At 46.5% G+C, this 27,341-nt stretch overlaps 1 protein-coding gene across 12 annotated transcripts in view; it reads right to left on the bottom strand.

The window, feature by feature from the left end:
- The window catches only part of TRAPPC9 (trafficking protein particle complex subunit 9), a 532,249-nt gene that overhangs the window by 176,939 nt on the left and 327,969 nt on the right, over positions 1-27,341 (bottom strand). For all 12 annotated transcript variants that reach the window (XM_047725278.1, XM_047725277.1, XM_047725280.1 and 9 more), the window contains one exon: positions 11,342-11,484. In XM_047725278.1, the coding sequence (XP_047581234.1) occupies positions 11,342-11,484 (143 nt within the window). The remainder of the gene's footprint in view (positions 1-11,341; positions 11,485-27,341) is intronic.

Raw genomic sequence — 27,341 nt, 5'->3', positions numbered from 1 at the left:
GATCACAACCTGAGCCGAAGGCAGACACGTAAGCGACTGAGCCACCCATGCCCCATGACATAGGCACTTTTAATTGAAGTTTATACATGAGACCTTTAAAATATATTCGTGTACATTTTTTGTTAAATAGGAAACCTTTAACTGTCTTTAGCAGGTGTACTGATACAAAACGAACATCAGCTTGCACCATTTAATGAAAGAACCCTCTCTGATAAAACATGGGTCACTTAAAACTATCGATTTTACTAGTAGTTTAATACTACGTATCAGTAAGATATGAACGTCCCCTGAAGGCACACCTATAAGCAGAAACACAACACTGGGAGGTAGTCCCTTGGAGGTGGCGCACCCGGACCCAGAGAGCGCGAACACCATGGAGCTGGCACCAGTCTAGATGGAAGGAACGTCCAGCTGCTCCGGCCCGTGATGGGCTCGGCCCCACCTGCTGGCCTCTACAGGTGCACAGCATGTTAGAAGTTGGAAAGACAACGAAAGGTGTGCTCATCACTTCAGACGACGCAAGCCTCGGTGTGGGGGTGGGCTAGACGATGTGCTGACTGCTGACGGCCATGCACCTGGAGGCTGGGGGCTGTGTGTGGCCGGCAATCCCAGCCAGACAGGTTCTCCAAGAAGCGAGGCAGCCTTCCTCCTGTCCCCCGGGCACGCCTCACAGTCCGAGCTTGGGGGGACTGCCGAGGAGGTGTCACCGAGGCAGTGGTGGGCCACCCTGTCTCATGGCCCACCGGCATAGGTTCACTGGCTGGACCGCCCCCTGCACCTCCCACGGGGCAAGAAGGCGAGTCCCCCTCCCTGGGCTTGGCCATCCTCCTGGAGGGTGTGAGATGGGAAGCAACGACCGAGAGCAGCATCTGAAGGACAGGAGCTCCCCAGAGGGAGCACCAGAGGGAGCAGGGCCGTCCCTGCTGAAGACGAAGCAGACTCCCCAGGTGCAGACACCGGCGCCAAGCCCTGGACACACACTCTCCGGGAGCCCTTTATCTGGGGACCAGTCCTCTCACGCCTACTACATCTCGTTGACATCAAATACCTTGCTATTGCCTGAATGTTGGAAAAAACTTGGAACGTTCACTAAATATTACAAAGGGTCTTAATTTGGCACTTAAAGTCCTTCTTTTCAGTATTTATTTTCTACATTTCCCAACCACAGACACACTTTATGTACTCCTGGGAAAGGGGATGTGGGCTGCACTGGATCGCCCTGCACATTTTTTGCAACTTCCTGTGAATCTATAACTATTTCAAAATAAATTGAAAAAAAAACAAAAACCTGACATGGGTCTGAATCAGACCAACAGAACTGCAAACACCGTTTCACCTTCTGTTGTCTCAGGAGAGGAGGAGGGAGAGCCTTCTGCTCCCTCGGTGTAACTGGTCACAACGACGCGTGCGTGAAAGACGCAGCCGCTCTCTGGGGCATGCTGGGTGGGTGGGGCCAAGCCAGGCTAAGACACACCCCCATCAGCAGTGGCTGTGGCCCACCCCACCTCTCCCTGTGCGCCCCCCACCCATCACTCCCTGTCACAGGGGAGGTCGGGCACTGTCCTGCCCGCACCGCCCCCAGAGAACTAGTGTCATGTCTCCTGTAACCACCGAAGCCAAGTCAACTGTTTTCCTCCGGTTTCCACCGCGCACTGTTCCCTTCCGCACAGTGCCATTTACTGAACAGTCCACTGAGTACAGACGGCTCAGTGTGCTGGAGAGATGCTGCAAGACAGCGGCACGTCCACAAGTGCTCGCCCTCAGGGAGCTGGCCGTAAGGTGGGGGACAGGCAGACGGACCTGCCACTCAGACATGCTGAGAGGAGGGACACCCCGAGGAAGCCCGTGGGGCCCGTCGCAGCAAGGCTGTGTGCGTTCACAGGCCCGACGCATCCCTTCACCCCTAGAGCCTGGCACAGGGCTGGAACCCGCAGGAGCACACAAGAAAGAACAATGCCAACCACGCTTTGCAGCGCTGCCTTCGGACAGGCACTACGTTAGCACTTGATGGACACGTTTAAAACCTCACCACAACGCTGCGAGATCGGTGTCCTCTCAGTTCCAAGCCGCAGCAACAGAAACGATTGCTCAAGACCACAGTGCAAATAAGCAACTGCATCAAAATCTGAAATCAGACACGGGTGCGCTTCCTTCTGAATCCCGGGGCTTCTTAAAATTCTAAAGTCTTGTTAAACGTAAAACCAACTTAATAAATAAATGTAGCAACGTGAGAAAGACCTACCATGATACAACCCAACGTTAAGATTGCCTTTATCATGGGTCTGTGAGCACATGTTCCCCACAGAGTTGAGCTGTCTTACTCCATGGGGGGAAATGGAATTTTCCTAAATGGCCATGGATAAGTGCTGTGCTGTGTCAAGTGGCATGACTTCTATTAATAATGTAATAATGATTACACCCCACGCCCCGCTCAGAGGATGGTATTTTTCACACAGCTCCGAGGAGCAATGTAGGAGATCGGATCATCTATTTAACAGGCTAGAAAGAAATTGCTCCTCGGGCAAGAGGAAGGCTGGGCACGGAGACAGGAGCGGCGCTGCCCGATTGATTTCAGTCCGGTCCCGGCAACAAACCAGCCAACTCTGTGAATCTCGACGTAACTGATCTCCTAATGGAAGTCTGCTGAGACCTACGTAAATCCTTGGTGGGGTGCGGGGAAGAGCCACGAAACCCCACCTGCCATCCGGTGCTTTGCTGTCAAGAAGGCATCTGCGTCCTCTAGGACATAACGCACTTGTACCCTCAGCCTGGTGAGGTGAGCAGGGCCGCGCTGAGCACTCGTCGGGGCAGGAGGCGGACCTGGGAGAGCTGGCCACCTCCAAAGACACGGTGGGGTAAGGGGCCGAATGAAGACCCCAGCACTCCCAGTTCAGAGACCGGCTGGCAGAGACCCCACTGCACCCCACATTTCCTCCCTGTGGACACTCGGCTCAGACTATGGCCACGCTCCCTGACACCAATGCCCACCACAAAGGGTTCTCTGGGATTTATGGGGCACCGAGCCCCAGACCCAGGACACTCCCTAGAATACAGCAGACCCTGAGTAAATAGGATATCCCTCCCTCTCTCTCCCAAAATACTAACATTTGAAAACCACCAGTGAGAAAACCTGCACAAGTCATCAATGTTCATGACAGGAGCAGACACTAAAACCATCCCAGGGAGCACAACGACTTCCCGTCCCTGTGTATTTCGGCTGTAGAGTAGCGTAGGCTCGGTCTGTGCCAGAGACGGTTCTCTTCTGATGTCTACTCGGCTTCCCTTTGTGCCAAGAGCAGCTGGAGTCTCCGCCCAGGCTCCAGGTACCGGGGGTCATGCAGCTGTGTGTGCTGCAGAGGCCCCGAAGCCATGTCACACGCTGGGAGGACCCGGGTGAACCGCATGCCCTCTCTGGACCTCATTTATAATGCAAGTGTGTTGGAATAAGCCATCTCTGGGGACGCTTGACTCAAAAACGACAGGACGCTAACAGTAAAATCTTCATCTGGGAGCAAGATGAAAAATAAGGAGTTCACAACACACCGTGTCACATCAAATTCTATGAAGGGCAAAAACTGAATAACTGAGTGCCCACATTAAACACATGATAATTCTGCTACTAGATTCCAGGCCGTGCAATTATATGGGTCTCTAAGGAAAAGAGAACTTAGATCATTTTTTTAAAGTCATGACACCTGAGTAAGTGTAGTCTTGCTATTTTGCATCTTCAGATCTGCAGTTACGAAGCGGTTACACCCTGATAAGCCCATCCCAGACTGAAAATATCGTGAGCCGAAACGCATTCGGTACACCAACCTACCGAGCATCACAGCTGAGCCTGGCCCACCTTATATGTGTTCAGAACACTGACATTAGTCCACAGTTGGGCAGAAACATCTCACAGTGCCCATTTGATAACGTCTCACGCAATTTACTGAATACTGCACTGGAAGTCACAAACAGAAGGGCCGTGTGTGTGCAGAACAGCTCTCAGTCTGCCAGGTGCTGACCCTCGTATCACTGGCTCTCTGGGAGCCCCGGCTCCCCACCACTGCCCAGCATAACAAGCAAGTACCTGCATATCACTGGGCTGGGAAAACCAAATTCCAGCTTCCAAGAATGGTTTCTACTGAGTTCGGACCACTTTCACACCATTTCAGGGTTGAAAAATCATAAGTCAAACCATTAAGTCAAGGACTCCCTATGCTCGTTCAGTCGTTCCTCAAGTTTCCTGTGGCCCTACCACAGCCACAGGCGCCAGGCTTTGAGGCACCAGGACTGGTAATCAGACTGTGGGCTGCACAGACCTCAAAATCTGGCCAAGGAAACACAAACAACAGTTAGCAACCCTCCTCCATCCTTCCCAGGGAATGGCTGATAAAACCCTACTCACTATTCAACCATTAGGACACTTTCATCTCCTAGGCTGTCTTCCCAGCCTTCTCCAGATAAAAACAAAAACAAAACAAAAGAGGTGTTCTCTCCAGGTACATACACATGTACACATCTGCTACAATCCTGCAACCTTCCCCTCCCTCAAGATATGTAAGCTTTCATCAGCTCCAGAGACGTTCTTCCTTCTCGGGCGACCACCTGCTTGGGTTTGCCCAGCACTGAGGGCTCTCCCAGGGCAAGGGCATTTCTGAGCTAAAACCTGGGAAGTCCCAGGCACAGCGGGACAGTGAGTGACCCGATCTCTGCGAGTCTGTTCCTGCCCTGCTCCCCCTTAGCCTGCAGCCCACCGCGGTCCAGACTTCTGCTCTCCTGCTCTACTAGAAACTGGCATAAATGAGGTCACACAGCGATCAGCATCACGATTTTGAGCTTATTCCGTGTTGCTGCGTGTCCCAGCGGCTCACTTTGTTGGAGGAATGTCCGCCCGCACGGAGGCACCGCGGCGTTTACATGTCCCCTGCTGACCGGCAACTGGAGCGGCTTCCAGTTTGGGGTTACTACAAAGAAAGCGGTTACGGAAATTCTTACAGGAGTCTTTCCATGAAGACAAATGTTTATGTTTCTTGAGCAAGGCCCTTGCGAGGTCACTGGGTAGGCAGCCGTCACACTTGGCGAGAAACTGCCAGACGACACGTGTGCCGTGCTACACTCCTGTGATTTACGAAGGCTCCTGCCGCTCCACGTTCTTAATGGCACCGGACGTGGTCAGTCTTAAGTTTGGCAGCGCTACTGGGTAGACAGTGGCATCTAATTGTGGTTTTACCGTGCACTTCCCTGACGATGAATGATGCGGAGTACTTTCAGGTGAGCGTGGGCTGTCTGAAAACCTTCCTTTGTGAGTCTCTGTTCAAATCTTCGGCCCATTGTCTCTTAGGGTTTATTTTTAAGACTTCATTATGTACGTCAGATAGAAGACTTCTGTTGCACACGCGTGTAACACACATTTTCTCCCAGCATGGAGCCTGCCTTTTGATGAGGTGAAGTTTTTAAAATTTCGATAAAATGCATTTTATCAGCTTTCTGTTTTATGGTTAGTAGGTTCTGATCCCATCTGAGAAATCTTTGCACCAAAGTTACCAAGATACTTTGTTACTTTTTCTTTGAAAAGGTTTATAAAGTTTTTTTTATTTAGATCTAGAATCTATCTCAAATGAGTTTTTGTGTGTGACATGCTCCCCATGTGTGTACCCAGTTCTTCCAGCACCATTTCTTGAAAGACGTTTTCATTCCACAAGAAGTTCTACTCATAACTTCTAAAAGTCAGCTGGTCAGGGGTACGTGGCAGTCACAGTTGGTTAAGTGCCTGAATCTTGCTTTTGGGCTCAGGTCCTGATCTCAGGGTCATGAGATCGAGGCCCATGATGGGCCCCATGCTCAGCACGGAGTCTGCTTAGGACTCTCCCTCTGCCCCTCCTCTCTGTGCTCTCTCAAATAAATAAGTCTTTAAACAGAAGCATTTGATCGTATATGAGAAAGTCTATTTCTAGACTACCTAGTATGATCTATCAATCCCTTTGGCTATCTAATAGCACTCTCTTAATTACTCTAACTTTATATTAAGTAGTAAAATCATACCCTACACCTTCCAACTTTTTTTTTTTGTCAAGACACGTGTCTAGTCCATTGGCAGTAGCCTGTTCCATTTTGAAATAATTTCTAAAACAACTTGTCAATTGCACTAAAAAAAAAAAAAATCCTGCTGGGGGGCACCTGGGTGGCTCAGTGGGTTAAGCTTCTGCCTTCGGCTCAGGTCATGGTCTCAGGGTCCTGGGATCAAGCCCTGCATCGGGTTCTCTGCTCAGCGGGGAGCCTGCTTCCCCCTCCTCTCTCTCTGCCTGCCTCTCTGCCAGCTTGTGATCTCTCTCTCTGTGTCAAATAAATAAATAAAATCTTTAAAAAAAAAAAAAAAGCCTGCTGGGATTTTGATTGGAATTGCACTGAATTTATAATCAATTTGGGAAAACTGGTATCTTAGCAAAAATTGATTCTTCCAATCAACAAGCATGGTATACCTCTCCGATTTTTTAAGTGCTAATTTCCCTGACCTGTGCTTTGTCATTTTCAAGGTAGAGATCATAATGATGTACAAAGATTTTGCCTTACATGTTATATGCTACCGCAATATAAATATTTTCAAAATTTCATGTTCGAATTAATTGCTAATATATAAATCTATAATTGGTTTCTGAATATAACATGGCATCATCCTACAATCTGACTAACCTGACTTATTAGTTCTGGTAATCTCTTTGGCATGGTAGATCTCCTGGTAGCTCTTTATGTAAATGATCACATGTATCACGCAGACAAATAATAATTACTCATCATTTCCAATGTTTACAGCATTCATTCCTTTCTCATCTCGTTGCTCTGATTAGATAGAACTGGCAGAAAAGTAATGACTATACCGGCAAGAGCAAACATACTCACCTTGACTGACGCTGAGCCTAGAGGGAAAGTGGCAGCCTTCATAATTAAGTACAATATCAACTATGTAATTTATGGGTTTGTAGACACTCTAGCCTAGGTTGCAGAAGTCCTCCAAGCCTTGTTTAGAGACAGTTTCTATCAGAAGTGTTGAATTTTGTCAGAGGGTTCTTTTCCCATCAGTTGACATCTTATTTCTGGCCTTTATTCTGTTGGTAGAGTAACATCATGCACTGATTTTCCATGGTCAAAGGACCTTGTGTTGCTGGATGAAACCTGAATTGTCCACCCTGTGTTCTCTCTTCTACTGCTGGAGCTGGTTTACTAGCATCTGGTTCTGGGTTTCTCATCTATGCACACTGGTCATAGCACTTACTTTCTCACAATGTCTCTCCCTGGATTTGGTTGGCATCAGGGTGAAGAGAGCATCATAAAATGAGAACTGGAAGTATTCCCTCCCTTCCTACTTCTGGAAGAATTTTTGTAGAAGTGGTATTACTTATTTCTTAAAAGCTTGATGTATTTCATAGTGAAATCACCTGAGCCTCAAGTTAACTTCAATTAAGACTTTAAACTCTAACTGATATGTGACTACCTCAGGGACTCTATTTCATCTCATGTCAAGTTTAGTAATTTTTGTCATTCAACACATTTTCCATTGGTAAATTTATTGGAATATGATTTATCATAAAATACTTTTTATTATTCTTTAAATGTGTACAGGATCTATAGGATTCATCCACAGTATTAGCAATAGTGCTTTCTTTTTTAATTCTGATTGTCCTGACTATGGGTTATTAATTTTATTAATCTTCCCAAAGAATCACTTTTTGGTTGCACTGACTTTACTTTTTTTTTTTTTTTTTCATTTTCTATTTCAATGATAACTACTCTGTAGTATGTTTTGAACCATTCAACTTTTCTAACATAAGCATTTAGCATCCTATAAATACCGGTTAGCTGGAATTATTTACCAGAACTGTGCATGTTTCCTATATTTGTGCTAGTTTCCTGTCTGCTTGTTCTATCGAATACTGAGATACAGGGGTCAAAATATTCAGCTGTAATTGTGGCATTTTCCATTTCTCCCTGAGATGTCAGTTTTTTTTTTAATTTTTTAAGATTTTATTTATTTATTCGACAGACGGAGATCACAAGTAGGCAGAGAGGTAGGCGGGGCGGGGGTGGGGAGCAGGCTCCCCACCAAGCAGAGAGCCCAATGTGGGGCTTGATTCCAGGACCCTGGGACCATGTCCTGAGCCGAAGGCAGAGGCCCCAACCCACTGAGCCACCCAGGTGCCCGAGATGTCAGTTTTATTTTGAAGTTATAAGTACATTTGCATTTAGGCTTGCGTACTCGTGATGACTTGATCCTTCTATCAATATACATTACCCTATCCCTTTTTCTCTTCAAAATCTACTTGTTTGCCCACGCCAACTTTCTCATGATTACTGTCTGCGTGGCATATCTTCCCCCCTACCTTTGTGCTTTTCAACTGTACATAATTGTGAGTTTCTGGTAGGAAACATGTAATTGACTCTAGTCCTTTTTTTAATACAATCTGACAACTTCCACTTTTAAAAACAGTCTTCAGTCCATTTACATTTAATATAATTCTTGGTACATTGGATTTAAGTCAACCACATTGCTATCTGTTTCCTATTTGTACGTTCCTAGTTCTTTACTCCTTTCTTGCCACCTCTTCCCTGGTTTTCTGATTAAGCATTTTTTAGTAACCCATCTTCTGTCTTCTGGCTGACCATTCACACTTTATGTGGTTGCTGAAGGGTGTGCAATACGTGCCTTTAACTTATGATACAGTTGAAGCTAGAATGTGGTAATACATAGCATGTAAGAACTACCATTTCTCCCCTACTCCATTTCCCCTCCATTTCTCTATGCTATTTCCTGTTGAGTGTTTTACTTCTATATATGATATGCACTACAAAATTAAATGCTCCTATTTTTTCTTTAAATAGTCAACAGTCTCTTAAAGAAATTAAGGAAAGGGAAGAATCTTTGATATTTATTCACTTGCTATTTCTATTTCTGGGATTCAACATTCCTTAATATAGACCCGTGTTTCCATTTGGTATCATTCCTGCCTGATGAGCTTTTATCAGGCTGATGAAACACAAGGGCTAAGCTCTATCCATCTCTTACCCCGCTGAGTCCTTTATACAGCAAGTCAAACATTGGAGGTATTGATAGTAAGAATAAATGAGACATTGAAGGTGCTGGTTTAAAGGTGCACAGCCTGGTAAGTACTTTATTAGAAGCACAGAGACCCAGAGAAGGACCAACGCACTCTATATAGTCATATTCAGGAAAATTTAACAAAAAATGATGACATAGATCATCAATGGCCAACAAACATTTTCCAGAAGGTTAAGTAAAAGAATGATAGTTTAAGAAGAGTTTTAGAAAAAGATGTATGTAAAGTCACATTGCAGGAAACTGTCCTGACATACCCTGGGAGAGTCTCCACTTGCTGTGTGGAGAACTGGGGGATAAACAGAACTGGGGCTCAAGAGGAAGGTCTGGGTCAAATTTTTCAGTACCCTCAATATCACAGTAGTGACCTCAAACTTGATCGCCTAAGCACTGGGCAAGTCTTTAAGCCAGACAGTGAGGTGGAAACATCTGTAATTGCAGGTTGATGTGGGAGCAAAACCAGAGTAGGGTTTTAGAGAAAGATGTGCAGTGGAAGGCAGGGGGTGATCCAGAGACATTTCAGAGGCTCAGCGCACAGGATCTGGGGAGGACTAGGCTTGGCAGGGATGGAAAGGAAGGATTAGGAGAAATCCAGTCTCCATCCCAAGAGCAGGAAGATGACCACGCAAGCCAAGAGGAAAGGGTCGGCTCAGCGGGTGCGGATTCGGGAGCCAAGCAGCCCTGTGCTAACCACCGGCTCTTGCAAGTGTGTGTTCGCTCCACTCCACGTGGGGCCATTGTTCTCATCTTAAATTGTCACTTAGAGCAACAGGGGCCATGACGTGCAAGCTGGACATCCAGAGTGGGGAACAAACCCAACTCGGTGACAACCTGTACTGCTTCCAAGAACTATTTATATGAGCAATGGCAGCAGGCGGCGCGGGGATGAGAGGGAAACGTGGCAGGTACATCACAGAGCGGCCCTAACGCGCAGGAAGGGCCTGAGACACGGGAGCAGGAATGGCGTCTGGCAGCGGTCCTGGCCACGGCTCCCCCCAGGCCAAGCGCTTTGATGCTTTATACAACAAATTCAAAACAGAGGCGAGCCTCGGCAAGAAAGGCTATTACTCCACGGACTGAGAAAGTGACAAATGATGAAATGTGATGCTAAAAAGCCCGAGCTAAGCCATTAATTCTCGTGAAGCCAATGGCTGGGAAGAAAAATAGTCTTTCCTATAAACTAAAACTACACTTCTTATTTGGGGCTGTATCACTTTAAAGGGAGTTTTCTATCAACATTAACAGGGGCAGCGACACCCGTCTGTCTTACCCTGGGGAGGACAGGAACCACTGGAGAGGAGGGGGCTGCCGCCAGTGATGCTCCTTCCCCAGCTGGAGACCAGAGGGGCTGGTCACCGCTGCCACCTCAACTCTGCTAGGAATAAACAGCACTATCCCACTGCGTCCTGAGCCCGTAGGAAAGGCGCCCCTGGACATGAAGACAGGCGAGTTCCTCGTGCTAACCAGCACCTGCTGTCCACAGACCACTGGCCGTGGGGGCGAGCATCTGAGCGGCAGGAACACCATCCACCGTGTTCGGACCCCACCACTCCCAGCTCAGCCTAAGTTGAAGCTGGAGACGGGAAATTGGCCTTTTCCAACCTTCCAGAAAAACGCCTCTAGGCCCTCTGGCCACTTCGGGGTTTGAAGTATACACGCTGTCTGATTTCTCTTCCGTGAAGGAAGACTAGGCCTAGAGAAGTAACTAGGAGAGAAAACTTCAGTGTAAAAAGGGCTCCCTGGGCAGAAAGAGGCCAGTGCTCCAGATGGCGGGGAGCTCCACGAACGGAGATGCCGAGATGCTGGACAGCCTGGAGGGGCACAGTTTTACTGGGATGCCAGCAGTGACACAGAAAAAGACGTAGGACTCCCCCAGGAGTGCCCGGAACATGGGGCTAGCTGCCGAACCCCTACCAACAGGAGACTGAACCGGAAAGAAGCCAGGACCAGGCTCAGGGCAACGCGTGGGGACGCGCCCCGCACGACGATGACCTCAGGTAGCACGTTGCGACGTTACCGTCACCGTGAGGCCATCCGAGACGGTGGAGAGCCCATCCGCTCGCACGCACTCCTGTGTGGTGCCTGCTTTCCTCGTGCAGAGCCCGGCTGCCCGGAAGGCTAAGCAACCGGACGCGGTGGTCTGGATTTGACTAGCGCCGGCACCAAGACCAGCAGAGGCCAGGATTCCAGAGGCCGCGCTGCCAGAGGCTACGGAAAGGCGGGGGTGGAGCGAGCTCCGCTTACCTGGTTGCCGGCAGAGTGCTGACGCGGGTGAAGAAAACAGACGGCTCGGCCTCCACGCGCAGCCCCAGGGAGAGGCTCCTATAATATCCTTCCACGTGGCCCGGCCCTCCAGAGTACTTGAAATTCAGGATAGCTTCCAGGGTCTAAAATGATGGAAAAAAGACGATACGTTAACAATCGGATCAGCGTTCTCCCAGGAGGCAGGCTTCACTTCAGTAAGGCTGGAGAGAACCCGCTGGGCAACTCTGCTAGCGCGCGCCGTCCTTCCGATGGCGCCCTGTGTCTGCGCTAACATGTCCCAGGCACACAAACAGAAAGGGCTCCCCAATTCTTCTGTGGTTCATAGAGCATCTGAGGGAGAAAAACACCCGCCCGTCAGCGTCCCTTAAACATACAGATGGGGGGGTGGGGGAGGGGGCGCTTGTCTCTGAGCAGTAGAGTACGGCTCCCAGGCCAACAGTCAGTAAAGCCGACAAGCTACAAACCTGTGAAACTGCCTTGAACCCAGCAAGAGATGAGGTCATGGGGCAACCACAGAGCCAAAAGACCAAGGAGGTACAAGGCCCTTCTAGAAGGGAAGGGCAGGGACACCTGGTGAGCAAGCGTAGAGCCAGCCACCACACGGGCCGGCAGGAAGGAATTGGCTCAAGGGTAATGAATTGCTCGAGGCTGAGTGAAGGCTCTACTAATGGCTCAGACCTCCTGGGAGCCCAGACAAGAACAAGTTCCCACCCCCGCAGGCTCTTCACCGTGGACCTCCCTGGGCATAGACACGAAGGACTGGCCAGGGTGCGGGAGAACAGAGGGAACCCCACAGTAGCACAGGCACAGAGGAAGGGGGTGAGCGGCCACTAAAGGAAGATTAAGAAACCAAAACCCCAGCCCCAACACCACACTCCCCTCTCATCCCCAAGCAGACCCTTCTTTCTCCTCTGAAGCAAAACCCTAAAATTCTGGAGGAGGGGCCGCCAATGCCAAGGGCACAAAGGCAGGGATAAATACCCATTCTAGTGGGGCGAAGGGCAGAAGCTCGTCGAGAGCCAGAATCCCACCCCAACGCTGTTGGCGGTCTCCCACCACTGAGCCGGGCTGGAAAACCCATTCATCCACAGTGCCAGCCAGATATTAGGTGGAGCTGGGCCACTATGCGCGGGAGGAGCAGGGATGCCAACGGAGCCCAACACGGAAGACCCAGACGCCCAGTGTGGGACGAGGACAGCAGGGAGGGCACCAGCGAGGAAGGAGCAAAGGTTTGGAAAGAGCCCACTGGTGGTGCTGGCATGCAGGGAGGGCAGAGGATGGAGGAGAACCGTTCTGGGAAAATGCCTGGAACTCGGCAGTCCCTACTTTGCTCCCCCACTCCCCCATACAAGACGACACCCGAGGAATTCTAGAGCCTGTGGTGCACCCACGTAACTATAGCAACAAGAAATCTCAAACCCAGCTCAACTGCAAGCCGAGTGACTCTGCCTTCCACAGCGAGTCCCCAACACAGGCATCAGGAAAGTCTGCCCGGGAGCCGGGAGCCGAATGTGGCCCACAGCCGGTCTTGCGGGCCTGAAAGCACTTTCTAGAGCTTGCAAAGGCTGCAAAGCAACAGCAATGACAAACAAACAGACGACGTGGACCATTTGTGGCCGGCAAAACTGAGTATTCCCCATCTGGTTTTCTGTAAAAAGCTTCCTGATAAACTGTAAGAAGAAAACAAGTAGACCTTCATGACCGCGGATTAGGGAGCACCGGCAGCAAGAGACGAGAGGCCAGAGAGGCCAGAGTGGCGGCAATCCAGGGCAGGCCGACCTCCCGGAAGACAAGGGGAACGCCCACTGCCGCGGCAGAGCCGTGGGAAAGGGCATGAGAGAGTAGCGCGTCTGGCCGTCAGTTGAGCACGGACGACGCTCGTGGAAGTCAGAGCACACGGAGCCCGGAGAAACGGGGGCGGCACGGACGATGGCCAGCCAAGGCTTCAAAGCCACGTGCTTCCTGTAAGGCGTAAGTATCCCATCACCTGGTAAGAGCAAAGGGAAGCCAAGCTTCCAGAAGGACAGGAGGAGCTACCTGCCTTCCGCTGCAGGTTCAAGAACCTATTCCCATAAACCTTCCTGGCAAGACGATGTTTGGCCTTTGGTCTGTGCTTTCATTGACCTATTTCTTCCTGCCAGTGGAGAAGCAGCCCCAGCTACAGACTTTTTTAAAATGAAGAACACACCCTTTACGGGCCTGCCATCAGCGACGGGGCACCCCAAGGAGGACAGCAACCCTCCTGAGAGAACTCGAGAGACATGCGGAGCAGCACGGAGCGGGTGCGGGGAGCGGCTGTGGGGGCTAGGCTCAGGGCAGCCCTCTGGCCCCCTGAGATCCTGGCCATGCCTTCCCTCCACTCCCAGCCCACTTCCCCACTGTGACACGGGGACAATAAGGAACACCCAGCTCAGCGCAGATCTGATGAGAAAATGTAGCAGCGGAGCAAGGAGACACTCATCTCAAAGACATCCTTTCTCCCGCTGCAGCCTTGCCGTCTCATACCCGGACACAACATGGCTTAAAATGGGAAGAAACCAGAGTGGATTTTAGGGCTATCTCTCCCCCTCTCCCCATTTTCTATCACCGTAATATATATATAATAAAAGGGGCCCTTTCGACCATTGCTAAGCGTACAGCTGTGTGGCATGGCGTACACCCACACGGCTAGGCAACCATCACTGCTCTCCATCTGCAGCCAGAACTTTTCCTTATTTCCCCAAACCCAAACTCCATCCCCAAGAAACGCTAACCTGCCCCCACCTTCATCCTCCCCCAGGCCTGGATACCGCCATGCTCTGTGCCTATGAATGAGAGGACTCTCGGAACCTCATGTAAAAAGTGTCCTAGCTTTTGTCCTTTGGGGACTGGTTTGTTTCCATCAGTTTCACGTCTTCAAGGGTCTCACGTGGTCTAACGGGTGTCAGAAGGTCTGTTTTAAAGCTGGAGAACACGCCCCTGCTCATACAGGCCAAATCGTGTTTACGGACCTGCTGAGGGACACCTGGGTTTCTCTGACCTTTCAGCTGCCATGGACGACACTGCCACGAACATGGGGAGACAGCGGTCCTGAGATGCGCTCTCGGCCCTTTGCGTCCTCACTTATGTACATATATTTAATTGTTGTGGGGATCACTGTGCCGTTTTCCACGGTTGCTACATCTCCTGTCCCCACCGACAGTGCCTACGGGTTCTAGTTTCCCCGATCCTTGTCAACATCTGTTATTTTCTTTCTCTTAGGTTTGTTTTTTGTAAGACCCCTCCTAAGGGGTGTGAAGTGGGATCTCTTTTTGGTTTTGAGGCGCATTTTCCTAATGACTAGTGATACCGAGCATCTTCTCACGCGCTGACAGGCCCTTTGTTATTGGCTTTGGAGAAATGTCTGCTCAAGGCTTGTGGTGTCATTTTATTTTTTTTTTTAAAGATTTTTATTTATTTATTTGACAGAGAGAGATCACAAGTAGACGGAGAGGCAGGCAGAGAGAGAGAGAGAGGGAAGCAGGCTTCTTGCTGAGCAGAGAGCCCGATGTGGGACTCGATCCCAGGACCCTGAGATCATGACCTGAGCCGAAGGCAGCGGCTTAACCCACTGAGCCACCCAGGCGCCCCTGTGGTGTCATTTTAAAAGCACACTTCCCACCCCTCTTCTTCAAGGTGTCTTTCCCACCTAGAGGTTTACAGGTGCCCTTCAACTTCTGTACCACCAGGAAGGCCTCCACTGATTCTCACCACCTACATAAACGTGATAGAAACCCATGTCTTCTACAAGAGGATGCCTACACTTCCTCACTTAAAAGGGCTCAAGAAAATACAAAATATTTTTTAATACCCAAAGATCATATTTTAGATTCACCCAAATCCCAAATCCTTTCTCTGTAGCAGAAAGTACTGCTCTATCAACCCAAAGGGATTGCTGGTTTCTTGTGAATGTTTCTTATGCTTTTTGAAAAATCCCTCATCAGCAGCAAATGACAAGACCCGCATATACACACATCCCAATAAGCCTTTCTTTTTAATTTTTATTTGTTTACTTATTTGAAAGAGAGCGAGAGCAAGAGAGAGAGCACGCTCAAGTCAGGGGAGAGGGAGCGGGAGAAGTAGACTCCCCCACCCTGAGTAGGGAGCCCGACGCTGGGCTGGATCCTAAAACCCCAGGACCCTGACATGAAGGCAGGTCAGGTGCCCCCAGGAACCCCCAAGAAGCTCTCCTGTAACAACTTCCTGAATACAACTGACTTCTATTTGTTTGGTTTATGTTTTCATTCATCCTTTCAGATACTTCCGGGTACTTTCTGAGCGCTAGGCTCTGTGCTTAAAACGAGACGAGTCGGGTGTGGGCCCGGGTCTCAGAAAGCTCAGAAAACACTGAGAGAGCTAACAAATGCCTGAACCAAGTCACTAATCCACAAAGCCCACCCAACAAACAATATATACAAGGTAGTTTTTGCAGATTGCAGGCATGTGGTCAGGGAAACAAACATTCTGAGTAACGGCCTCGAAATGCCCAACTCTGTGAAGTCCGCAAATGTCACACTTTGTTTTTTTTTAAGGTAAACTGAAGAGTCGCATCCAGCGAGTGACGTAGTAGAAATCACCTAGGAAGGCAGCAAAAATTCATGGGGATACATAACGATCAAGCATTATAAAACAAAGAAGAAATAGTCTGTGTTTCTATTTTCTTTCTAGGTCTTTTGCTCTGTAAAGAACCAAGAAAAAGACAGGATTACAGGGAAGATAATTTATAAAAATCAAGCAAATTAAAGATTTTGTGTAATTATTGAGTATTATTGCCTTTCTTCCTTCCTTAAAAAAAAAAACACTCCTTGGCAATATAAAATTAGAATATTTTAATAAAACCAGAAAGTGGGTTGGTGAGGTAAAAGACATAGGATGATCCAACTTTTTTTTTTCAATCACAAAATAATGAGAAGCAATGTGTTACTGTACCCTAAGACTTTCCCTTCTCAGAGTATGCTGTGGTCCTTACCTGGAAAAAATACTATTAGAGAAATCAGTAACAGGCAAGAAGCTAAAGAAAAAAATTTTCTGGGCATACAACTTATTATGTGAGCTAAAATAAAAAGTCTTTCAGTGGCTACCTTTTATTGAGCACCTACTAGGTGCCAAATACCATGATAAGTCTTCTATACACACTGACGCCAACGTACTTGAGTCCTACAAGGAAAGTCCTGTTTGCATAAGCAAGTCTCGGGGCTTTTAGGAGAACGGCTGGGGCTGCATGCCCAGGAAGCAGCATATCGGGGATTTAAATGCAGAGCCACGTGGCTACGCAGCCTGCTCTCTGGCCATTTTTGCAAACTGCTCTGAAGAGCATTCATTCATCCATCTATCCGCTCACCCCATGACCCTAAGCAAACGTCTACTCTGTGTAAAGGAAGATGGCAGAAGGCACGACACCACCTATGGGAACTCAAGTTGAGCTAAAGACACAAGCCCGGGGACATCTTTAGATAAACTGCCATATGGTATAGAGCAGTATCCTAGGGAATATGGAGATACCGAAGACTATTACATCTGGAAGGCCAGGAGTTGGATAAGAAGGAAGGACATTTCAGAAGAAAGGCAATATTAGGAATTATTAAATTGAAAGTGGATTGAGAAAAACAAAGTCTAATTCTTGAAAATATCAATAAATGTGACCAACTTCTAAGTTAGTCTGATCAAAAAAAAAAGAAGAAACTAATTACTAATTTGAAAATGAATGTCAGCTGTGATCCTACACACATTAAAAGGATAATAAAATAGTGCAAACAATTTAGGGCCAATAGAGTCAACTTAAATAAACACATTACCAAATGGAACCAGGACAAAATAGAAAACCTGAGCACCTCATGTCCATGGCTGACAATGGACTCACAACTGAAAACAGCCCTCTTCTAAAGGAAGCCCAAGGCTGGGTGGTTTCCCCGCTGAATTGTACAAAACCCTGGGTTAGAGACAATGCCAGTTTTATACAAGCACCTTCAGAAGATAGAGGAAATGTCCCCCTTCTCTTGATGAGGGAAGTCTTACCCAAATACTAAAATAACACAGAGTTTTCATGGAAAGAAAACCACAGATCTATATTCATCATGAATTTAGACGTAAAAATCCTAAGTTCAGTAACAGATACGATGAAAAACACATCATGATCCCATAAGTTTATCTCAACAATGCAAGGTTGGTATAACACCAGAAAATCTGTTCATGTCATTCATCTTATTAAGAGACTATTACCAGACAAGAAAGGAAAGCCATATGATCACCTCAATAGCATCAGAAAACACAGCTGACAAAATTGAAAACCCACTTCAGATTTTTTTTTAAATCTCCACAAACTAGGCATAGAAAGATCCTCAACCTACAAAGTGCGCCATGAAAAACTTCTGCAGTTTAAAACCACATCTCATGGTAAACTGGATTAAGGCAAGGACATAGCTGTCATTATTCTTCTCAACATTGTACTTGAGATCCTAGCAAGTTCAATAAAGTAAGAAAAGGAAATTAAAGACATACATGTCAGGAAGGAAGTAAAAACTATCTGCTCACAGACAACACCATCATGTACCAAAACAAAACAAAAACAAACAAACAAACAAAAACAACAATAACAACAACAAAAATCTTATAAGGAATCTACTAGAACTCCCAGAAATTGCTGGTGGGAAGAGAAGATAGCACAGTCACTTTAGAAAACAACTAGTCAGAATTCCTTACAGACTTAAAGAACTAACATATTATTCAGCAGTAAAACTCTTACCAAGAAAAATAAAAACACATACCCACATGAAGGCATGTATGTATGTAAATATCCATGGAAATTTTATTCATAATAATCTCAAACTGGAAGTATCCTCAATGTCCAAGAAGAGGCAGGTGACCAGATTAATCGTAGTGCATCCGTAAAATGGAATGCAACTCCGCAAGAAAATGGAACAAAGTCCCGACACTCACACCATTCTAGAGTCTCAGAGATGTTCGTTACCCTGAGTGAGAGAGTGTCTGCTGTGCCATATGCTGGCACGCGCAGGAGATGCTGGAAAAGGTTAGTCTTCAGGGACAAAAAGCAGATCAGCAGATGCCTGGGGTTGGGGGCAAGAAAGGATCAGCTATGACAGGGTCAGGGAAACTTCCGGGGGGAACGGGAGTATTTTACGTCATGAAGGTGTTGGTGGCGATGGTTACAGGGGATATGCCTCTGTCAAAACTCGTCAAGCCGCACAGTGAGTGTGGCTGCATTTTGCAGAAAGCGATTTGCACTCGAAGCTGATCTCTGACCACTCGTAAGCACACAGGCACTTGCAAACAGTAAAAGACTGCAAGTGAGAGCATGCGCCACACAGATGTGGGACTGCTCACGTCTCCATACAAATGTGCTGCACCAGGATTCCCGGGTTCTACAGTAAAAATCGTTGAGTGAAGTTATGGTTTACCATAATTAAAACATCACAAGATCCTGGAAAAGTCATATGCCTCCTCCAGGTCCCCATATCCTCGTCTGTACAATCAGAGTTGTACCGCATACTTCGTAAGGTTCTCACCAGTTCATAAATGAACTATTATTGTGTCTCTGTATTACTAATGTTTCATGATTCTAACCTAAATAAGGCTCTTGCCAGAGAGAAAGCATCACCCTCATACACTATCCTAATTTATATGTCTAAGATACAGATCTCTAATTTTTAAAGACCTTAATTGGACCTGTCACCACAGATTTCCTTCTGCTCTGTTTCTGAGATAGGACGTAAGATTAATAGCTGTGATATGATCCACTTAATAAGTCAAACACTCAGGACCAGAGGTCCCAGCTGGGGCTCACTCCCAAGAGACCAGCCCTGTGGTTTACTTAAGGTCAATGAAACATACAAATGAAAGCCATACCATTACTTTCCAGTTAATTAGCACTTTCAGCCAAAGTCTTTCTTCAGTGTTAATTATGCCTTAAAGATGCCAAGTGACTACAAATTAAACGGTACGTCCACGATAATGCGGGAATGGGTTAGAGCAAAACCAGCCATGGAAGTGGTGGTACTCAAGGGCCACAGGAGCCCCTCCGTGGCTGAGAAGGGCTGGGACACCAGGTTCGCGTGGAGCGGGCCGTTAAAAGACCAAGTCAGAAATCTGATTTTGGGTAAGGAAAAGCACCATTTTCACATCTTTTTTTTTTGTGAAGTGTTAGTTGGTAGCACTTGACTTTTTTTAAATTGTCCTATCAGTCCTTTTTCTTCCAGACTTATAGGTTTTATATTTTATTTATATATTAAGGGAATCACTCGTTGCCTGGGATATAAATTGTAAATATTTTTCACAGTTGCACACTGTCTCCGGTGCTGTTTTTTATCCCACTGTTTTAGAATTCTGTCAGCCTCTTTCGTATAAATATACAGACAAATATAAGATAATGGCCGCAAGGGTCCTCCCCTGTTTAGCTCCTCTTCTTCCCCTACTAACAGTAGTTTGTGTGGAGATGCACTAGAGAAGTGGTCAGTACCTCACTCCTCACTAAATTCACACGCACGAGCACGGTGCCCACCCATCATCTTCTAACGTCATCATTCATTTTACATTTATTAGATGCCAATCTACTGTAATAGATTTTTCTTCCCCACTTACATGGTTAATGTCCGCATGGATGGATGGCTTCGTGTTGCATCCAGTGGGCTACGATCTGTCACTGTCGTGACTCGGCTAACGCGTAGACTATACCAGGCCTGGTATCCATTCGGGACGGCTGCTGTGCCCTGCGACACGCCCTCCCAGATCTCTAAGCAACCCCTTACTTTACAGAACAACAGGATGTCCCGGAATCATCTTCTATTTTCCCTGCCCTGGAAACTAGGCATTTCTTTGGAGAAGATCAGATCATTTGGGGGGGGGAATGATAACAAGAAACAGGTCCTCGATGGGCTCATTGCTACTAAGACGCTCTTGCTCTGAGGCTTTCTCAGTGGACAAGCATGAGGTGCGTGCATATGCCTGTCCCTAGGTGCACACATGCACGCACATGGACGCCTAGCTCCGGATCTATTTTTATACAGACACCGGTATATATATATATATATATATATATGGACGATGATAATGAAAGTTCCACAAACTGGGAGTTTATGGTGAAATCTCAAGTTCCAAACTTAGGCCAGATTCATCTGAACTCCCCCCCATGCACATGCGTAACATCCCTCCCTGGCCGTGAGACCTGGGGGCCCACCATCTTCAGTGTGTGTGCTCAACGGCTCACCCTTATGCTGTCCTAACTGCTCACACACACTAGGGCCAAGAGCACATCCTCCAGCTCGGGTCCCATGCTTGCCAGACTTCCTTACTGAGGTGAGGTGCACCTGATGTACACGGAAAGTGCACAGCTGAGTTTTGATAAACATCCTCCTCTTGTAACGACCAGCCTGAGAAAGATACAGAACACTTCCGCCAACCAGGGCAACTCCCTCGTGCCCCTTCTAATCCAAGACAGACACTCTCATGGGCAACCACTTTCCTGAAAATTGTTTACCATGGGTTAGATTTGCTTTCCCTTGGATTTCACATAAATAGAGTCACATAGTGTGTTCTCTTTTATAGTGGCTTCCCTCGTGCGACGTGTCTTCCAGCCTCATCTGGGTCGGTGTACAAATGGAGACAGACGATGGCAGCAGCAAACATGTATTTTTCATTGCTCAGCAGCATTCCATTGTATAAATACCCCACAATCTGCTTATCCACTCCCCAGTTCGTAGGCATTTGAGTTGTTCTCAATTTGAGGACAACAAAAATCAAGCTACTATTAAAAAAAATTCTTGTACAAGTTTTTTGTGGTATGTATTTTCATTTCTCTTGGATCAACACTTAGGAGTAAAACTGTTGGGTCATTAGGACAGATGTATATTGTGTTTAATAAAATCTGCAGTTTTCCAAATTAGGTTTACCATTCTACACTCCAGCTAACAACATAAGAGAGTTCCAGTTGCTCTATATCCTTGCCAACATTAGGTGTTGTCAGTTTTTCTAAATTATGATTATTCTGGTGCATCTCATTCGGATATGACTTTGTTTCCAACTGGCTAGGTCTCATTCATGTCTCGGTTGACAATGGTGTGTGTGCAAAACACCTCCAGCGAGTGATCTACCCGGGATGCGAGTAAACGGACATGTGACCCTGGCTTATGTCCACTGCTGGGTGACCAGGCTGCAAAAGGAGGAGGAGGAGGAGAAGGAGAAAAGAAGGAGAAGGAGAAAATAAGAGGAAGAGGAAGAGGAAAAGGAAGAAGAAGAAGAAGGGGAAGAAGAGGAAGAAGGAGGAGGAGGAGAAGAAGAAGGGGAAGGAAAAGAAGAAGGAGGAGGAGGAGGAGGAAGAAGGGGAGGAAGAAGGAGAAGACGAACACACAGCAACTGATTCAAGAGAGAGGTGGCCATGCTTATTCAAAAACACCCAGCATTGGGCACGCCAGTGGCCTTGGGGAGGGTGAAGTGGAAACACTAAGAAAGGAGAGAGGGAGCTCCACAAAGCAGTGTTGGTCGGAAACCAAATATACCAGTATCTGCTCACTCTGTCAGATCCACGTCACCAGCTGCCACCGTCAGAGTCGGGAAAGGCACCCTTCTCAAGCAGTGTCCCGTGCCCCCCACCCCAGCGCACAGTGCACGCTTCGGAGCGGGCCTGCTCCCACCTCAACTGGGGTCCGCAGAGCCGGAGCTCACAGCACTCCAATGCCGGGCTCTGGCATCTGGTACTCACGGGAAGCGGAGGACTTCCGTGTGGAAGAGACAGAGCGCTCAAATCCCCATCTGGGAATCCTGGCCCCAGACCAAACGTGCTATGAGGTCTCATGAACACTGTATCTGTGACAAGTGTCTCTCTGATCGCAGGAGCCCTGGCACCCTCCCTCACACCGCCGCACCTTCATGAAGTCCCTAGCAGCCTTCTAGCCTTAGAGAATGGGATGGCAATCCCTCCGCTTCCACCGTATGCTACTGCTCGAACAGGCACGAGGCCGTGTGGTCTGTTAGCCGAGGCTGACAACGTGGAGTGCATTTACTCAGACAGCTGGAATGCGATTGTGGCTTCACTCTAGAGAGGTTCAAGAATCAGGAAGGCTCAATTCAGAGAGAAGGAAGGATCCTTTTTTGTTAATGAGGACTAAGTAGCCAGCTTCTTTTAAACTTATTTAAGTTTACCAGATAAACAGTGGGAGCGTCTCCCAGTACACTATGTACTTCCCTGAATGAGGTTTAAAAAAAATGTAAACATTATCCACTTTTTTATAGGTAAGGAACGTAAACAGAATTATTTAATGTGCACAATAGTTAAATAGCTAAAATGCCAGCTATATTTTTTTTGTTTTGTTTTTAATTTCTTTATTTTTTAAGATTTTATTCATTTATTTGAGAGAGAGAGAGAGAGAACATAATCAGGAGGCGCTGCAGAGGAAGAGGGAGAAGCAGGCTCTCCACTGAGCAGGGAGCCCGATGCGGGACTCGATCCCGGAACCCTGGGATCATGACCTGAGTTGAAGGCAGGTGCTTACCCGACTGAGGCCCCCAGACGCCCCGAGACTCAGAAGAACTAAGTCGCCTGCTTAGTTAACAGTCTGGGATTCAGAGGTAGGCAGCACCCACTCAAAGGTCTGTGCTCTTCATCATTGCGCTCCTCTGGCCACCGGGTCCAATGGCCCCATTCCACAGAGAGGGAGACTGATCCCCAGTGACACAGCCGCACACAAGCATGTCCACAAAAGAGCTGGAATGAAGACTCTGGCACCTCAGTGTCTGTTCTCTCTCTCTTTCTGGTGGGTTTTCCTGATTCTCACGTGCTTCCCCTCCCTTCTTGTCTCGGTTTTCTTTTTTTCCCCTTCAGTGCATTTCTCGCCTGCCATGCCTACATTTATTTGATTCCCAGCATGCTCACTTTCATGAGCCGAGGGTGTAAGTTGTTCAATTTTACAGCAACTTGTACCCCAGGATGAGGATGTGGGCTTGGTAAGCCACTGGTTATACTCATATCTCAACGGTATGGTCTCCCCAGTGGTACCAAAATAACCAAATCCTCCCTAAAATTCTCCCCCTGGCCACACTCCCTAATTCCATGGGTCAGGAATTGGTGGCACCGCCTGCATTTGCACTTGTATGGGCTTCCTCTGCCCCGGGGGGGCGGGGGCTGACCAGCCACTTTCATACCCATATGTTCCTGACGGGTTACAGGCTTTGTGTCTCCCCTTGCCTCTTTGCAATATTTGCTTCAGTGATTATGTGTTCATAATTAAATTCGTCACCAAAAGTCCATCTCACTTCCTTTCTCCAGGTTTTTAGGGGACTGGCTCATCGTGGCTCCCAAACAAGAGCTGTAGTGCAAGCTACAGGCTATGTGCCCCATATTCACGCTTCCCTTTTTATTACCAATAGAATCCTGATTTTTTCAGGGTGGCGATATTCCCAGGTTTTTTGTTTTTTGTTTTTTTTTTATAAACATATATTTTTATCACCAAGGGTACAGGTCTGCGAATCGCCAGGTTTACACACTTCACAGCACTCACCATAGCACATACCCTCCCCAATATCCATAACCGCACCCCCCCTCCAAGCCCCCCTCCCCCCATCAACCCTCAGTTTGTTTTGTGAGATTAAGAGTCACTTATGGTTTCTCTCCCTCCCAATCCCATCTTGTTTCATTTATTCCTCTCCTACCCCCTCAACCCCCCATGTTGCATCTCCTCTCCCTCATATCAGGGAGATCATATAATAGTTGTCTTTCTCCGATTGACTTATTTCACTAAGCATGATACCCTCTAGTTCCATCCACGTCGTCGCAAATGGCAAGATTTCATTTCTTTTGATGGCTGCATAGTATTCCATTGTGTATATATACAACATCTTCTTTATCCATTTGTTGGTGGACATCTAGGTTCTTTCCATAGTTTGGCTATTGTAGACATTGCTGCTATAAACATTCGGGTGCACGTGCCCCTTCGGATCACCATGTTTGTATCTTTAGGGTAAATACCCAGCAGTGCAATTGTTGGGTCATAGGATAGTTCTATTTTCAACATTTTGAGGAACCCCCATGCTGTTTTCCAGAGTGGTTGCACCAGCTTGCATTCCCACCAACAGTGTAGGAGGGTTCCCCTTTCTCCGCATCCTCGCCAGCATCTGTCATTTCCTGACTTGTTAATTTTAGCCATTCTGACGGGTGTGAGGTGATATCTCATGGTGGTTTTGATTTGTATTTCCCTGATGCCGAGTGATATGGAGCACTTTTTCATGTGTCTGTTGGCCATCTGGATGTCTTCTTTGCAGAAATGTCTGTTCATGTCCTCTGCCCATTTCTTGATTGGATTATTTGTTCTTTGGGTGTTGAGTTTGCTAAAAGTTCTTTATAGATTTTGGACACTAGCCCTTTATCTGATATGTCATTTGCAAATATCTTCTCCCATTCTGTCAGTTGTCTTTTGGTTTTGTTCACTGTTTCCTTTGCTGTGCAAAAGCTTTTGATCTTGATAAAATCCCAATAGTTCATTTTTGCCCTTGCTTCCCTTGCCTTTGGTGATGTTCCTAGGAAGATGTTGCTGCGGATGAGGTCGAAGAGGTTGCTGCCTGTGTTCTCCTCGAGGATTTTGATGGATTCCTTTCTCACATTGAGATCCTTCATCCATTTTGAGTCTATTTTCGTGTGTGGTGTAAGGAAATGATCCAATTTCATTTTTCTGCATGTGGCTGTCCAATTTTCCCAACACCATTTATTGAAGAGGCTGTCTTTTTTCCATTGGACATTCTTTCCTGCTTTGTCGAAGATGAGTTGACCATAGAGTTGAGGGTCCATTTCTGGGCTCTCTATTCTGTTCCATTGATCTATGTGTCTGTTTTTGTGCCAGTACCATGCTGTCTTGATGATGACAACTTTGTAATAGAGCTTGAAGTCCGGAATTGTGATGCCACCAACTTTGGCTTTCTTTTTCAATATTCCTTTGGCTATTCGAGGTCTTTTCTGGTTCCATATAAATTTTAGGATTATTTGTTCCATTTCTTTGAAAAAAATGGATGGTACTTTGATAGGAATTGCATTGAATGTGTAGATTGCTTTAGGTAGCATAGACATTTTCACAATATTTATTCTTCCAATCCAGGAGCATGGAACATTTTTCCATTTCTTTGTGTCTTCCTCAATTTCGTTCATGAGTAATTTATAGTTTTCTGTGTATAGATTCTTAGTCTCTTTGGTTAGGTTTATTCCTAGGTATCTTATAGTTTTGGGTGCAATTGTAAATGGGATGGACTCCTTAATTTCTCTTTCTTCTGTCTTGTTGTTGGTGTAGAGAAATGCAACTAATTTCTGTGCATTGTTTTTATATCCTGACACTTTACTGAATTCTTGTACAAGTTCAAGCAGTTTTGGAGTGGAGTCTTTTGGGTTTTCCACATATAGTATCATATCATCTGCGAAGAGTGATAGTTTGACTTCTTCTTTGCCGATTTGGATGCCTTTAATTTCCTTCTGTTGTCTGATTGCTGAGGCTAGGACTTCTAGTACTATGTTGAATAGCAGTGGTGATAACGGACATCTCTGTCGTGTTCCTGACCTTAGCGGAAAAGCTTTCAGTTTTTCTCCATTGAGAATGATATTTGCCGTGGGTTTTTCATAGATGGCTTTGATAATATTGAGGTATGTGCCGTCTATCCCTACACTTTGAAGAGTTTTGATCAGGAAGGGATGCTGTACTTTGTCAAATGCTTTTTCAGCATCTATGGAGAGTATCATATGGTTCTTGTTCTTTCTTTTATTAATGTGTGGTATCACATTGATTGATTTGCGGATGTTGAACCAACCTTGCAGCCCTGGAATAAATCCCACTTGGTCGTGGTGAATAATCCTTTTAATGTACTGTTGAATCCTATTGGCTAGTATTTTGGCGAGAATTTTTGCATCTGTGTTCATCAAGGATATTGGTCTGTAGTTCTCTTTTTTGTTGGGATCCTTGTCTGGTTTTGGGATCAAGGTGATGCTGGCCTCATAAGATGAGTTTGGAAGTTTTCCTTCTATTTCTATTTTTTGGAACAGTTTCAGGAGAATAGGAATTAGTTCTTCTTTAAATGTTCGGTAGAATTCCCCCGGGAAGCCGTCTGGCCCTGGGCTTTTGTTTGTTTGGAGATTTTTGATGACTGTTTCAATCTCCTTACTGGTTATGGTCTGTTCAGGCTTTCTATTTCTTCCTGGTTCAGTTGTGGTAGTTTATATGTCTCTAGGAATGCATCCATTTCTTCCAGATTGTCAAATTTGTTGGCGTAGAGTTGCTCATAGTATGTTCTTATAATTGTCTGTATTTCTTTGGTGTTCGTTGTGATCTCTCCTCTTTCATTCATGATTTTATTTATTTGGGTCCTCTCTCTTTTCTTTTTGATAAGTCTGGACAGGGGTTTATCAATCTTATTAATTCTTTCAAAGAACCAGCTCCTAGTTTCGTTGATTTGTTCTATTGTTTTTTTGGTTTCTATTTCATTGATTTCTGCTCTGATCTTTATGATTTCTCTTCTCCTGCTGGGTTTAGGGTTTCTTTCTTGTTCTTTCTCCAGCTCCTTTAGGTGTAGGGTTAGGTTGTGTATCTGAGACCTTTCTTGTCTCTTGAGAAAGGCTTGTACCGCTATATATTTTCCTCTCAGGACTGCCTTTGTTGTGTCCCACAGATTCTGAACCGTTGTGTTTTCATTATCATTTGTTTCCATGAATTTTTTCAATTCTTCTTTGATTTCCTGGTTGACCCATTCATTCTTTAGAAGGATGCTGTTTAGTCTCCATGTATTTGGGTTCTTTCCAAATTTCCTCTTGTTATTGAGTTCTAGCTTTAGAGCATTGTGGTCTGAAAATATGCAGGGAATGATCCCAATCTTTTGATACCGGTTGAGACTTGATTTAGGACCAAGAATGTGATCTATTCTGGAGAACGTTCCATGTGCACTAGAGAAGAATGTGTATTCTGTTGCTTTGGGATGAAATGTT

This window comes from Lutra lutra, chromosome 4 (genome assembly GCF_902655055.1).
Source record: "Lutra lutra chromosome 4, mLutLut1.2, whole genome shotgun sequence".
NCBI classification, from domain to species: domain Eukaryota; kingdom Metazoa; phylum Chordata; class Mammalia; order Carnivora; family Mustelidae; genus Lutra; species Lutra lutra.
The sequence above is the reverse complement of the archived record's forward strand: the minus strand, read 5'-3'. Positions and strand labels throughout refer to the sequence as shown.